Genomic DNA, 13,460 nt, shown 5'->3' on the forward strand with positions numbered 1-13,460 from the left:
GTCCGAAAGTGTCCGGTGCTTTTTCGGACAAGCGGATTTCCCGGGGAAGCAACCAGAAGCAGTATAAATACGAGCGAAAAGAGAGTTCGGTTCTGGTGTCGTCGACAACACGAAGCAGAACAGAAGCCATTGAGCTTTCCTGAGTCGTTTTTGAGATGTTAGGAGCCGCTTTTCGTCAACGTGCCGGTGTGAGAGTCGCCCAACAGGTGAGACAATTGTCAATTCATGAGTTTCGGTCAGCTGAGTTGTTGAGGCAGTACGGCGTTGGCACGCCTCGAGGCCAAGCGGCTACATCCGCAGATGAGGCGTTCGAAGTTGCTAAGAAGCTGAACACGGATAGATTGGTGGTGAAGGCGCAGGCACTTACCGGTGGTAGAGGCAAGGGGCACTTCGACACTGGATTCAAGAGCGGAGTGCATATGTGTGGCAGCCCGGAGGAAGCGCGCGAGCTTGCTGGCCAGATGTTGCAGCACAAGCTGATCACCAAGCAGAGCGGACCCCGTGGTAAGCTAGTGAGCGCCGTGTATCTGGTGGAGCGAGTCGACGCGAAGCACGAGGCGTACCTGTCGATCCTGTTGGACCGGAAAACCAAGAAGCCGCTGATTATCTGCTCGAGCGAAGGTGGTATGAACATCGAGGAGGTTGCTGAGAAGAACCCGGACGCGATCAAAAAGTTCTACATCACGCCTTCCGAGGGGATCACGGACGAGACCTGCCAAGCCGTCAGCGAGAACCTCGGATTCAGCAAGGAAGCGCAGCCGGAGGCCGCGCAAGCGGTCAGGAAACTGTACCAGATCTTCACCGAGCGCGACGCGACGCAGATCGAGATCAACCCGTTCAGCGAAGTCGCCAACAGCGAGCGCAAAGTGATGTGCATGGACGCCAAGTTCGGCTTTGACGACAACGCGTCGTTCAAGCAGAAGGACGTTTGGGCTTGGAGAGATCTCTCGCAGGAGGACCCCGACGAAGTGGTCGCCAAGCAGTACGACCTGAACTTTGTCAAGTTGCAAGGTAACATCGGATGTCTGGTCAACGGCGCCGGGCTCGCCATGGCGACGATGGACGTGATCAAGCTGTACGGCGGAGACCCAGCCAACTTCCTCGACTGCGGCGGCGGCGCCACGCCTGAGACGATCAAGAAGGCGTTCGAGCTGATCCTCTCGAACAAGAAGGTCGACGCCATATTCGTGAACATCTTTGGCGGCATCGTCCGCTGCGACTACGTTGCCGAGGGTCTCGTCAACGCGGCCAAGGAGCTCGGCGTCACCGTGCCCATCGTCGCCCGTCTGCAGGGCACCAAGCTCGAGGAGGGCCAGCAGATCATCCGCGACAGCGGTCTCAAGATCTTCTCGTTCGACGAGCTCGACCCGGCCGCGCAGAAGGCCGTCCAGCTTGCCAACGAACACCACTCTTCCGCAAAGAAATGATCATTGATTACGTGTCTAAAAGTACATATCCCTGTCTTAATGCTTATATTCGTTTGCATTACCAGAATGCAAAACCAGCTTCTTGTTCTCACACTGCTGCGGCTGCCCGGCGCCCTGCTCCCCGTTGAAGATATACCTGACCACCTGTCCCGCAGAGTCCCCGCTGCGTATCCTGTAGTTGACGATCCGCGAGATGTGGTACCCGGCCGTACATCCGAGAAAGAAGTTCACCGACGCTAGCAGGTAGTTCTTGGGCTTGATCACAAACGACCACCGCGTCCATATCAACGCCGTGGCGAGAAGCGACAAATTCTGCGGTCCAGACACTTTCTCCACGGGACGATGGATATCGCTCAATCCAGCGATCACAAGCCCCCATTTCAACGTCGGAGCCCAGAAATGTACCGTTCTCGGACCCGTTTCACTATTCCAAAACCTCCTAAAAGCAATATTAAGAGCTGACATCGTATATACCCTGTTCACTTTCCGCTTCGTTCCACAATCTTGGCGTTCCGTTGATCCTTATATCCTTACTATCGAGACACAACCGACTGATCTTACTCCCGCCGCTCTCCCTAGGTGACCGCGACCCTTCTTTGTGCTCGAAGCCTTATATACACTGCCTCTTGCTTGGCCGCCGCCTGGTGGGTCATTTGTTGCTGGAGGAAATCAGTCATGCGATCGGGGAAGAAGAAACGAGCGCGAGAGCGCGACCGGCCTTCCGGGCCGTGCAAGGTGACGTGGTTTCTCTCGTGTCCGAGAGGACCGCTGAATGTCCGGCGGGTAGACGGTGCGTGGGTGTTGGGAATTTTGGCCGTGCGAAGCGATGCGATCTTGCGAGCTCTGGGGTGTGTCTACATTAATAGGAGTACTGGTGGTGCTTTACGGGGACATCAACGGCGGATGAGCAGCGCAGAGAGCAGCTATGACGACGTATATGAAGCTGGTGAAGGGCGCGACCAAGATCAAGATGGCGCCGCCCAAGCAGAAGTACATCGAGCCGATCATATTGGGCACGGCAGACCCTGGGGAGTTCCGCGAGGTGGTGCGGGCACTCGAGACGAGGATCTCGGACACCGCCTGGACGGTGGTGTACAAGACGCTGATCGTGGTGCACCTGATGATACGGGAGGGCGACCGGAACGTGGCGATCCGGTATTTTTCAACACATCTTTCGTTCTTTGAGCTGAGCGAGATCGAGCGGGCGGGCCGATGGGCGTCCGCGGACTTGCGAGCGCTGGAGCGGTACGACAGGTACCTGCTGACGCGATGCGAGGAGTTCGAGGCGACCGGGGTCGACTACGTGCGGGAGGGATACTCGGGCCTGAAGTCGGTGGCCGGGTCGGGCGGCGTGCGGCGCGCGCTCGATCACGTGGGGTCGCTGGAAACGCAGATTCAGGCCCTGATCAGGAACCGGTACTCGCAGGCGGACCTGTCGAACGAGCTGCTGCTGTGCGGGTTCCGGCTGCTGGTGCAGGATCTGCTGTCGCTGTACAAGTGTCTGAACGAGGGGATCATCACGCTGCTCGAGGCGTTCTTCGAGCTTACGCGGGCGGACGCGCAGCGAACGCTCGAGCTGTACAAGGCGTTTGTCGGGCTCACGGACGACGTGGTCAAGTACCTCAAGTCGGGCAAGGCGGTCGGCATGAAGATCCCCGTGATCAAACACATCACCACAAAGCTTATCCGGTCGCTGGAGGAGCACCTGCGCGAGGACGAGAAGACGCACATCACTTTCAGCAAGGACGCGCCCGAGTCCGGCACGTCGATCGCGCAGAAGAAGCTCGAGCAGATAAGGAAACAGAAGAAACTGCTGGAACAGCAGTTGCAGAACCAGCAGTTGCTCGTGTCGCCAACGGTGCAACAGCAGCCGTACAACCCGTTTGGCGCGCAGCAGGCGGACACCTTCACGTTCGAGCAGCAGCCCACGGGCAACCCGTTCCTGAACGCGAACGGCGTGCCGCAGCAGGCGACCGGTTTCTACTCCACAAACCAGGTGACCCCCGCCTTCACGGGCGCCGGGTTCGGAGGCTACTCGAACACCCAGAACCTGCACCCCTCGCGAACCGGCTCCAACAACCCGTTCACCGCAGAGACGCCGCACGATCTGCTGAACCCGTTCACACAACCCAATCTTCCGCAGCAGCCGCAGCCGCAGCCACAGATACAAAATCCCTTCCAGCAGCCGCAGCCACTCATGCCCTCGCAGACGGCACCCAGTCTCGTGCCCGCCTCGAACTTCGACACAACGGCCTACAACCAACTGGGCATGGTACAGCAGGGCACCGGGTACAACCCGTTCCAGCTGCAGCAGATCCAGCAGCAACAGCTGCAAGCGCAGCAGCAGATGCAGATACAGCAGCAACACCACCAGCAGCAGCAGCAGCAACAAATGTACAACCAAAATCCTAATCTCATCGACATATAAACTATTCTAATAGATCTCACATCAAACCTTTCGCTACCAGCACAGCCTGTCCACCATGCTAGGCGGTAACGAACCTACGTATGGTAGCGCCGCTCGTCAATGAAATTCGAAAGAGAACGTCGCACGTGATCCGGATTCCTCTAAATTCTGACCTGGCGGGTTCCACTAATCGGCGCGAATTTAGTGGATGCCGCACGCCAGTCGTTCTCGAAGAGCAGAAATCACCTAACTAACAGCCTGAACATAACGCAACGCAGCATCTCTCTCAATAAACCGGATAATGAAGCTCATTGGCATCGTCCTTCCGGATCGCTATTCAGTGCAGATCGTAAAGGCCAATAATCACCACATTTTTTCGATCTTCTAATATAGCGTAGTTTGTCCAAATAAAAGGATATAGTGGTATTGGATTGTCGGACAGAAAGTTTGTTTCCAAGGATAGGTCGTTAGTAAAGGTGCTGAAGAAATGGTGGCCCTTCAAGAAGCGTGCTACGGTGTAGCATTTGCGTCGGTGGTTACTGCTGATGAGGATAAGTTTAAAGAGAGCATCCAGTTTTATCACTCGCTGGGTTTCTCTACGGTGAAGGATTTCAACAAGTTCAAGCATGGAGAGAATCTAATTCTGTCGTCAGGCACTTCACAGGACTCTTTGAAGGAAGCTTGGTTGGAAGCGTTCAAATTGAGCGAAATCGATGAGTGTGGGTTCCGCGTCCCACAGCAAGAGGCAAAGAACAAGCAGCAGAGCGGTGGGGCTCTGGTTAAGATTCGTCTTGTTATGCATGAGCCCAGCAAGGAGAAGAACAGAGATGACTGTGTGGTGACGTATTTCACGACTGAGCTGGACCAAGTGTTGGAGAAGTTTCCGGAGGCCGAGAAGGTGTCTGACAGTGTGGTGTTCATCAGAGACCCTCTTGGGAACCGGATTGGATTCAGTAGCTTGGCGTCTCCGCTGGATGAGCGACCAACCAGCAGGGAGTTCTTTTTAAACGACGGTGTCGTGGACGCCCAGGCGGCTAATGGGAGCCAGCCAGTGGACGCTCTAAGACAGACTTTGGCTGCCGGCGAGAGAAGGAAGAAAATCGCCGTGATGACCTCTGGTGGTGACTCGCCCGGCATGAACGCTGCCGTCCGTGCTGTGGTTCGTACGGGTATCCACTACGGTTGCGACGTTTTTGCCGTTTACGAGGGTTACGAAGGTTTGCTGAAGGGCGGCGAGTATTTGAGACAGATGAAATGGGAAGACGTTAGAGGTTGGCTGAGCGAGGGCGGTACTTTGATTGGTACTGCTCGTTCCATGGAGTTTAGAGAACGCTGGGGTCGTAAGCAAGCTGCCGGTAACCTGATCTCTCAAGGCATCGATGCGTTGATTGTGTGCGGTGGTGACGGTTCGCTGACAGGTGCGGATCTTTTCAGATCGGAATGGCCCTCCTTAGTCGAGGAGCTTGTCAAGGACGGCAAGTTCACCCAAGAGCAGGTCGAGCCATACAAGAGTTTGACTATTGTCGGTCTTGTGGGATCCATCGATAACGATATGGCTGGTACTGATTCGACTATAGGCGCTTACTCTGCGTTGGAGAGAATCGTCGAAATGGTGGACTACATCGATGAAACCGCCAAGTCGCACTCTCGTGCCTTCGTTGTGGAGGTCATGGGCAGACACTGTGGTTGGTTGGCTCTGATGGCAGGTATCGCAACCGGTGCGGACTACATCTTCATTCCTGAGAGAGCCGTTCCACATGGCAAATGGCAGGAAGAATTGAAGGAAGTTTGTCAAAGACACAGAAACAAGGGTAGAAGAAACAACACAGTTATTGTTGCTGAAGGTGCTCTTGATGATCAATTGAACCCTGTGACGGCAGATGACGTCAAAAACGCTTTGCTCGACCTCGGTTTGGACACTAAAGTTACTATTCTAGGTCACGTTCAAAGAGGTGGTACTGCTGTTGCCCATGACAGATGGTTGGCTACCTTGCAAGGTGTTGACTCTGTGAAGGCAGTTTTGGAGATGACCCCACAGACACCATCCCCATTGATTGGTATTCTGGAGAACAAGATCATCAGAATGCCATTGGTTGAATCCGTCAAGATGACTAAATCTGTGGCTACCGCTATTGGGAACAAAGACTTCGACAAGGCCATTTCTCTAAGGGACACGGAATTCATCGAACTGTATGAAAACTTCATATCCACCACTGTTAAGGACGATGGTGCTGAGATGCTGCCTGTGGATGAAAGATTGAACATTGGTATTGTTCACGTCGGTGCTCCTTCCGCTGCTTTGAATGCCGCCACCCGTGCTGCCACTTTGTACTGTGTTTCTCGAGGTCACAAGCCATTGGCTATTCTAAACGGCTTCAGCGGTTTGATCCAAACTGGTCAAATCAAGGAATTGTCATGGATCGATGTCGAGAACTGGCACAACCTTGGTGGTTCTGAAATTGGTACTAACAGATCCGTTGCTGCTGATGACATGGGTACCGTTGCTTATTATTTCCAAAAGGCCAAATTAGACGGTTTGATCATCATCGGTGGTTTTGAAGGTTTCAACTCCTTGAATCAGCTCCGTGACAGCAGAAAGGAATATCCGATCTTCAACATCCCAATGGTTTTAATTCCTTCTACTATCTCTAATAATGTCCCCGGCACTGAATATTCGCTGGGTGTTGACACATGTTTGAACTCATTGGTCAAATACACCGATGAAATCAAACAAAGTGCCTCCGCTACGAGGAGGAGAGTCTTCGTGTGTGAGGTGCAAGGTGGCCACTCCGGTTTCATTGCCTCTTTCACCGGTTTGATTACTGGTGCTGTCTCTGTGTACACACCTGAGGACAAGATTACTTTATCCACAATCAGGGAGGACCTGGCATTGCTGAAGGAGAACTTCCGTCACGACAAGGGTGAAAACCGTAACGGTAAGTTGGTAATTAGAAATGAACAAGCTTCCAGTGTTTACAGCACAGAACTGTTAGCCAACATAATTTCAGAATCCAGTGACGGCAGATTCGGCGTTAGAACCGCTGTCCCCGGTCATGTTCAACAAGGTGGTTTCCCAAGCTCCAAAGACCGTGTGACCGCATCGAGATTTGCCGTCAAATGTATCAAATTCATTGAACAATGGAACAAGAAGGACATTGCTCTCGACCAAAACGCCGGCGACGAGAAAGTGCTAAGATTCAAATACGACTTGCATGGAGCTAAGGTCTCGACCGTTGACAACGAGGACAACTCTGCTGCCGTCATCTGTGTCAACGGATCCAAGGTCTCCTTCAAGCCAATCGCCCGCTTGTGGGAGTGCGAGACAAACGTCGCGCTGAGAAAGGGACACGAAGTTCACTGGACCGAGTTCAGCAGAATCGGTGACATTCTATCCGGCAGACTCAAGTTGAGAGCCGAAGTGGAAGCTTCAAACAGCCGTTGAAGCACTACCACATTTTGAGATGATGATGATTATTTTAACCCCACAAGCACTGCCCTAACGAGGACAATCCTATTGTTTCTCTTACGCTACTTTGTGTCTTGTCTCCTCTTAACGGCAGGCCTGCAATTTTGTACGATACAGTGTTACCACTAAGTAACAACAACCTACATAGAAATATACTTTGACGCACTTGACAACGTATACGAGATAGCCTGAATTACGCTTCCATTCCTGTATATTTGCTGACGCAGCGATGTCAGCGTCCTCGGCGCGGACGCTATCCCTCTAAACGCATATCCGGGGAGGTCACGTGGACTATGCATTTAGCCGGCAAAAGCACGGATGAACGGACTCTTCGGGGCTCGGGCTTAAACCTTCGATGGCAGGTAGTTGGTGAAATTTTTCTATACCTCCGATGAGTGTTGAGCCTTAAGCACTATATAAGTAGTTGACGAGCAGGACTGAAGACTATCGATAGCTCAAAAAGACCATTACGGGGACGATAGAGTCGCTGACCTCTTGGTTACATCACTACAAGCAAGCAACGCTGTTAAGGAGCCCTACCGTTTAATAAAATGTCGGCATCGTGTCAAGTCAACCCTCTGCAACAGTTTGTCAGCAAAGGAGATTCAGCCCAAGGACGGGGATTTGGGTTTTCAGCTCAGCAGCGGCCCTCGGAGCAACAGCCTCTGCCTGTCGAGTATTCTTTCTTGCATGAACAAGAAGGAGCTTTACAAGGCAGTAACATGTTTTTAGCGGTGCAGCAGCCATCATCGCTATCGCATTTGCAGGCTTCTCCGGGGCCTGCTTCGAGGTCCTGGCTTAACCAGTTTTCATCAATGAAGCTGGAAGATCCGCTGTCGTTTGACAGCGATTATAGGAAGCATTATGCCAATTACGAGTCGCAGCAACTGCTGCAGACACGCCAGCGACTGTCAAACATGTCGCCTACTTTAAACAGAACCATGTACTACCAGCCTGTGAACTCATACTTCCGGCCTCCTCCTGCTGAGGGTCAACCTATGACAGATGCATCGGATTCTAGGCTTGACGAGGAGTTTCAATCTCTGGAAGCGGAGTTGCAGAAGGAAAATCCGGGCTCTCAAGATGAGAATGTGGGATTCGATGACGAGCAGGTGGAATTTCAAAGAATAGCCAGTGAGATCGTTGAGTCTTGCTCCAGTACATCGCATTCGCCATCACCTGTGAGCTCGAAACTGTACAGTTCAAAGTTTATGACTCTAATGCGCAACGTAAGCGAAGGATCGGTTACGCTAAGCCGCGGAAATAGTACTCACAGTGCGGAGTTCCATTCCAGCGATGGAGAGGTCATCGGTAATGAATTTTCTCCCGTTGCGGACCATGTTCATGAATTATCGTGATCAGATGCCAAAAGAATAATGAATTGATGTTGCATGTATAATTTAATACTTTTTAATGATAAATTTTTTGAAGCCTAAATTCCCGTTATGGAGTGAACTTGAATGTCCCGGTTGCAGTACTAATTGTAAAAGTTCCGTGTCATGACCAAATGCGTCAGGTCGGCATATCCTTCATTTCAACGTTCTTGCTCGCTTCTTCCTCCTCGGCGCTCATTTCGCCTCCAACAAACTTGAGTTTGTTATCGTTTACCGCAGGCTCATTGGGTCCTTCAAGTTCAGACCTGATTAACTCATCATCATTAAATGTCTCGTTTTGCTGCCGGCTATCTGATTCTTCTTCTATTCCCAGCAATCCATATTTCATATCGCTTACGAAACTCCACAGCGATTTCGTGACACTGATCGTTTCTTCATTCTGCTTTCCGCTTCGTACCTCGTCATCGCTCTCTTGCCCTCCTTTTTGCTGAGCAGCCGTACCTGACTGCTCCTCCCAATGCAAACTGCGCTCTAGCTCATTTTGAATTATTTGATCAAACTGGTTGAAAATTGCTAAGGATTTGCTCCAAACAGATGGCCTGTTCTCTCTAGCGGGAACGTCGTTTGATGCGACTGTATCCTTCACAGGGTGATTTGAGCCATGTCCTTGACGCTTCTTTGCTTGCTCATCCCCTTTGAGGTCCTTTTTCACTCTATCCACTGTAGGCGAGGTGTTGTTGTTTGTTGCTTTATGAAAGTGATTGGTTACTTTCTCCTTCAACTCTTGAAGGTCCTTTAGCCGCTCCTGGTACAATATGTCTTCTGAGGCTAGTTGCTTCTTTAGTTCTTCAATTCTCTGTTTCGCATCAAGAATCTCTAGCTCCTTGTTAGCCAGATTCTGCAGCAAAGTGCTCATCATCACATCGGTATCCGCCGTCGAAGAGCGAAAACTTGCGTTGCTTCCTGACCTGTTTCTTTCGGGGCGATAAGATCGATCAGCCATGAGCGTCGTAGGAGCACTAGTATTGAACTTCTTATGGCCCTCTGGTGTCTTTGGCGCAACTATTGGTTGGATTAACGATCGCCTTTTGCTCAACCCGTTGCCGGGCCTTGTTGCAATAGCAACATTGAAAGATTGCTCTTCGGAATACTTTAGTGGATGGTCTTGGTGGCTCAGCCTTTGCGGCGTCGTCTGTCTCGACTGTCCATATGTCTTTGTGCCCTCATGCGTATGCAAATCTCTTTTGCGAGATATAGAACCTCCAGAAACACGTCTACCGGGAGATGATATGGCTGGCAGGGTGATGGATCCCGAAGATACTCGTGTGCTCGTATCCACCTCCAGATCTTTGTCGGTAGCTGCGATAAACTCGTCGAACTTGTTCATTGTTCTCTCTGGCTGCCCAAAACGAGCTGAATAATAAACTTGTATGAACAATCCTAGATCCAAATAGCAGATACACACAACGGAACGCCTCCTAGAGTCCTTGATAAAGTATTAGAGGTTGTCCACGGCTAGACCCCATCGACCTTGAATATGTGCTAGGCTTCTGTGTCGCTCTATACGTATTCCGCTAGTAAGGTTCATCAAGAAAGCTAAGTTCAACTACCGATACTATCAGAAACTCCTGAAGAAGGGGTCGTGAGGACTGGGAAGCCTGTCAGATCAGTTAGCAGCTTTGTATCATTACTAGCATTGTATTATATATTCCGAACTGGACGCCAGCCTAACGTGATCCAATTTGGAAGAACGAGAATCAAATAATGGCTCCCTTCAATTTCAAGAAGAAGAAAGAGACGAAATCTTCGAGCTCTGCATCTCCCACTTTAGTGTCTACACCTGCCAAAAGTGCTACTCCAACGGCTGCTTTCCAAACCTACTTCCAGCAGCAGCGCCAGCAACAACAACAACAACAACAACAACAACAACAACAACCTGTGAGCAAGCATGGAGCAGCAGAAAAGCAAGGATACCCTCAGCAGCACCGGGTATATCCGACTCCGCCTCCAAGCCAACAGCGGAATGTGTCTGGGGCTTCAACGGCGTTAACACAGCCGCAGAGGGATTACACGCCATGGAACAGAATCAAGCTTCAAAACTCACCGTTCCCACGCTACAGGCATGTGGCATCTTCATATGTGTCTAATGATAATCGCATTTATGTTATCGGCGGTCTTCATGATGAATCTGTGTACGGGGATACTTGGGTTATTCAAGCGGATGAGACTGCCACTCATTTCTCTTCAAAGACCGTTGATATAAGTGATTCTACACCTCCTCCCCGAGTTGGACACGCTGCCACCCTCTGCGGAAATGCCTTCGTCGTATTCGGCGGTGATACTCACAAGTTGAATAGCGAGGGACTGATGGACGATGATCTCTACCTGTTCAATATAAACTCTTACAAATGGACGATTCCAAATCCTGTCGGTCCAAGGCCCCTAGGCAGATATGGTCACAAGATCTCCATCATTGCTACTAATCAGATGAAAACTAAGCTTTACCTATTCGGTGGTCAGTTCGATGACACCTATTTTAACGACTTGGCAGTTTACGACCTCTCTTCGTTCAGAAGATCAGATTCGCACTGGGAATTCCTGAAGCCAAAGACGTTTATTCCCCCTCCCTTGGCAAACCATACAATGGTGTCATACGACCATAAATTATGGGTTTTCGGAGGCGACACATTGCAGGGACTGATAAATAGAGTGTTCATGTATGATATCATGACCAATGACTGGACTATCGTGGAAACAACAGGTGCAAAACCTCCGCCTCTACAGGAGCATGCGGCAATTATTTATGGAGACCTTATGTGCGTCATGGGTGGCAAGGACGAGCAAGATGTTTACTCTAACAGCGTCTATTTTTTGAACTTGAAGTCTTACCGGTGGTTCAAGTTCCCGATTTTCAAAGCAGGAATACCTCAAGGTCGTTCAGGACATTCTGTAACATTGCTCAACAACGATAAAATACTCATCATGGGCGGTGATAAATTCGACTATGCCCGCCAAGGCCAATACGATCTGAGTACCAGTGACACAGACATGGGGAAGGGAACGATACTGTACACGTTAGACCTTTCACGTTTAGGTGACCTTTGTCCCGGAATTTTTGATGTGTCAGAGCCTTTTAATCCGACAACCCCACCAATAGACAGCAGCTCGTTTGCTTCGACAAAAACTTCTCAGCCTCAGACAAACATTTTGACACCGTATGTCCCTGGCGTAGATCGAACTCCTACTGCGAATAGATCCCCACAGCAACAAGATATCGAGACACCACTATCCAAAGTAGTAGATCACAATTCTGGTAATGAACCTTCTGCTTCTAAGAACAGTGAATTAGAGATCCCGCCACGTAACAGCAATCGCAATGCGAAAGAGATCAAGAAACCCGTGTCTCCAGTACCGGCACTTGCAGCTTCTGAGGGTGTGCAAGTTCCCCGTGTAGTTTCCTTGAGCTCCGAGTACAAAGATGATCAGGAGGGCACAGATGAGGAGATCGGCATTGCCACTGTTGCGAGTTCACCTTTGAAAGGTGATGTAAAGTATGACGCGGGACTTCAGCGTCCTATTTCTACAGAGGATAGGGCGGCCAACCAAAGTGACCTCAAAGAAGCAGTAAGCATAAAAAAGCTTAATGATTTGCCGCCTGGCAAGGACGAAAGACTCACAGATGCAGCCACGCACAATTTTACCGAACAGCCAACTACGGACAATAGAGAACAAACGCTGGACAAAAATGTCATCAGTCATTTACGTTCGGAGCTAGAGCATTTGAAGCTTCTAACCGAGGAGAAGGCAACAGAGGCTAGCACATATATCAGGCAGCTTGAAGAACAAGTTCGAAAGCTAACTAGTGGGTCTGCCAACAATGCAGGAACTATCAATTTGCAAACTCGGCTCGACATTGTTGAAGCGGATCGTGACGGTTTACAAGACCATGTTAATGAAATGGAGCAACTTCTGGACGCAAAATTCTTGGAATTGGGGACTTTAAATGACATTATCAAACAGCAGAACGATAAGATTGATGGGCTCGCAAATGAAGCCTTATTAAAAGAGGAGCTCGAAACTTTAACACAGAAATTTGAGTCCCAAAGCAAAGAAAACCAGCTACTGAAACAAAAATTGAAAGAAGCAAACTCCAACAGCAGGCAAGAAATCAAACGTCTGTCCTCTCAGATAGAAGAATTGCTTTCAAGATGGGGTTCCAAAACTGCGGCTAAAAGCTCCGAGCATGGTGGCGATAACTCAGCCGGAGAACTGAAGTATGCGGGAAAAAGTCCTCATCATGACGCTGTAATTAACAGGTTACAGCAAAGGCTAGACGAATTACTGACAAGCAGTGATGATCTGAAGAGGTCTCACGAAAAGCTGGATGCCAACTATCAGGATTTAAAGCTGAAACACAGCACTTTGAGCGAAGAATTACTTACCAAGAAAAGTGAGCTTGAAAAATTCGAAGGTGACTATAAGGACACTTTGAGCTCTGCAACAAATACAAGCAGGGCTTTGGAAATGACACAGGAGGAGCTACAAAGGTATAAACAAGCGAATAAAAAACTGAAGGAAGAATTAGAGGAGATGATATATGCACGAGAATCCTCACTGGGAGATGTATCCAGCTCCATGGACAGCAAGGACGCAGCTGGAAACAATAGTGCACTAAGCCAGGACTCCAGCATGAAATTTGCTCGCTATAATATGAAAATTAATGACCTCAAGGCCGAATTATACATCATCAAGCAGGAAAGGGACAATTTGAAGGACGAAGTACTTGAACTCAAGAAAAAACAGCTTGTAATGAACGATGAATGATT

The 13,460-nt window shown here is 50.1% G+C and overlaps 7 protein-coding genes across 7 annotated transcripts; 5 read left to right on the forward strand and 2 right to left on the reverse strand.

The window, feature by feature from the left end:
* Nucleotides 1-155: 155 nt before the first annotated feature.
* On the forward strand, nucleotides 156-1,427 carry LSC2 (succinate--CoA ligase (GDP-forming) subunit beta; the record flags this gene model as incomplete). The annotated part of the gene is made up of 1 exon (XM_037281067.1): nucleotides 156-1,427. One exon carries the CDS (start codon nucleotides 156-158, stop codon nucleotides 1,425-1,427), a length of 1,272 nt encoding a protein of 423 aa, XP_037136962.1.
* Nucleotides 1,428-1,463: 36 nt separating this feature from the next.
* On the reverse strand, nucleotides 1,464-1,892 carry MPC3 (mitochondrial pyruvate carrier; the record flags this gene model as incomplete). Its single annotated transcript, XM_037281068.1, has 1 exon — nucleotides 1,464-1,892. The coding sequence occupies one exon, from the start codon at nucleotides 1,890-1,892 to the stop codon at nucleotides 1,464-1,466; it is 429 nt and encodes a 142-aa protein (XP_037136963.1).
* Nucleotides 1,893-2,352: 460 nt separating this feature from the next.
* Nucleotides 2,353-3,855, forward strand: YAP1802 (Yap1802p; the record flags this gene model as incomplete). The annotated part of the gene is made up of 1 exon (XM_037281069.1): nucleotides 2,353-3,855. One exon carries the CDS (start codon nucleotides 2,353-2,355, stop codon nucleotides 3,853-3,855), a length of 1,503 nt encoding a protein of 500 aa, XP_037136964.1.
* Nucleotides 3,856-4,321: 466 nt separating this feature from the next.
* PFK1 (6-phosphofructokinase subunit alpha) lies at nucleotides 4,322-7,276 on the forward strand (the record flags this gene model as incomplete). The annotated part of the gene is made up of 1 exon (XM_037281070.1): nucleotides 4,322-7,276. The coding sequence occupies one exon, from the start codon at nucleotides 4,322-4,324 to the stop codon at nucleotides 7,274-7,276; it is 2,955 nt and encodes a 984-aa protein (XP_037136965.1).
* A 575-nt stretch (nucleotides 7,277-7,851) lies between these two features.
* On the forward strand, nucleotides 7,852-8,658 carry PEX21 (Pex21p; the record flags this gene model as incomplete). The annotated part of the gene is made up of 1 exon (XM_037281071.1): nucleotides 7,852-8,658. One exon carries the CDS (start codon nucleotides 7,852-7,854, stop codon nucleotides 8,656-8,658), a length of 807 nt encoding a protein of 268 aa, XP_037136966.1.
* A 154-nt stretch (nucleotides 8,659-8,812) lies between these two features.
* TDA11 (Tda11p) lies at nucleotides 8,813-10,021 on the reverse strand (the record flags this gene model as incomplete). The annotated part of the gene is made up of 1 exon (XM_037281072.1): nucleotides 8,813-10,021. The coding sequence occupies one exon, from the start codon at nucleotides 10,019-10,021 to the stop codon at nucleotides 8,813-8,815; it is 1,209 nt and encodes a 402-aa protein (XP_037136967.1).
* Nucleotides 10,022-10,398: 377 nt separating this feature from the next.
* KEL2 (Kel2p) lies at nucleotides 10,399-13,458 on the forward strand (the record flags this gene model as incomplete). Its single annotated transcript, XM_037281073.1, has 1 exon — nucleotides 10,399-13,458. One exon carries the CDS (start codon nucleotides 10,399-10,401, stop codon nucleotides 13,456-13,458), a length of 3,060 nt encoding a protein of 1,019 aa, XP_037136968.1.
* Between the last annotated feature and the right edge of the window lie 2 nt (nucleotides 13,459-13,460).

This window comes from Torulaspora globosa, chromosome 1, assembly GCF_014133895.1.
Source record: "Torulaspora globosa chromosome 1, complete sequence".
Classification (NCBI taxonomy): Eukaryota; Fungi; Ascomycota; class Saccharomycetes; order Saccharomycetales; family Saccharomycetaceae; genus Torulaspora; species Torulaspora globosa.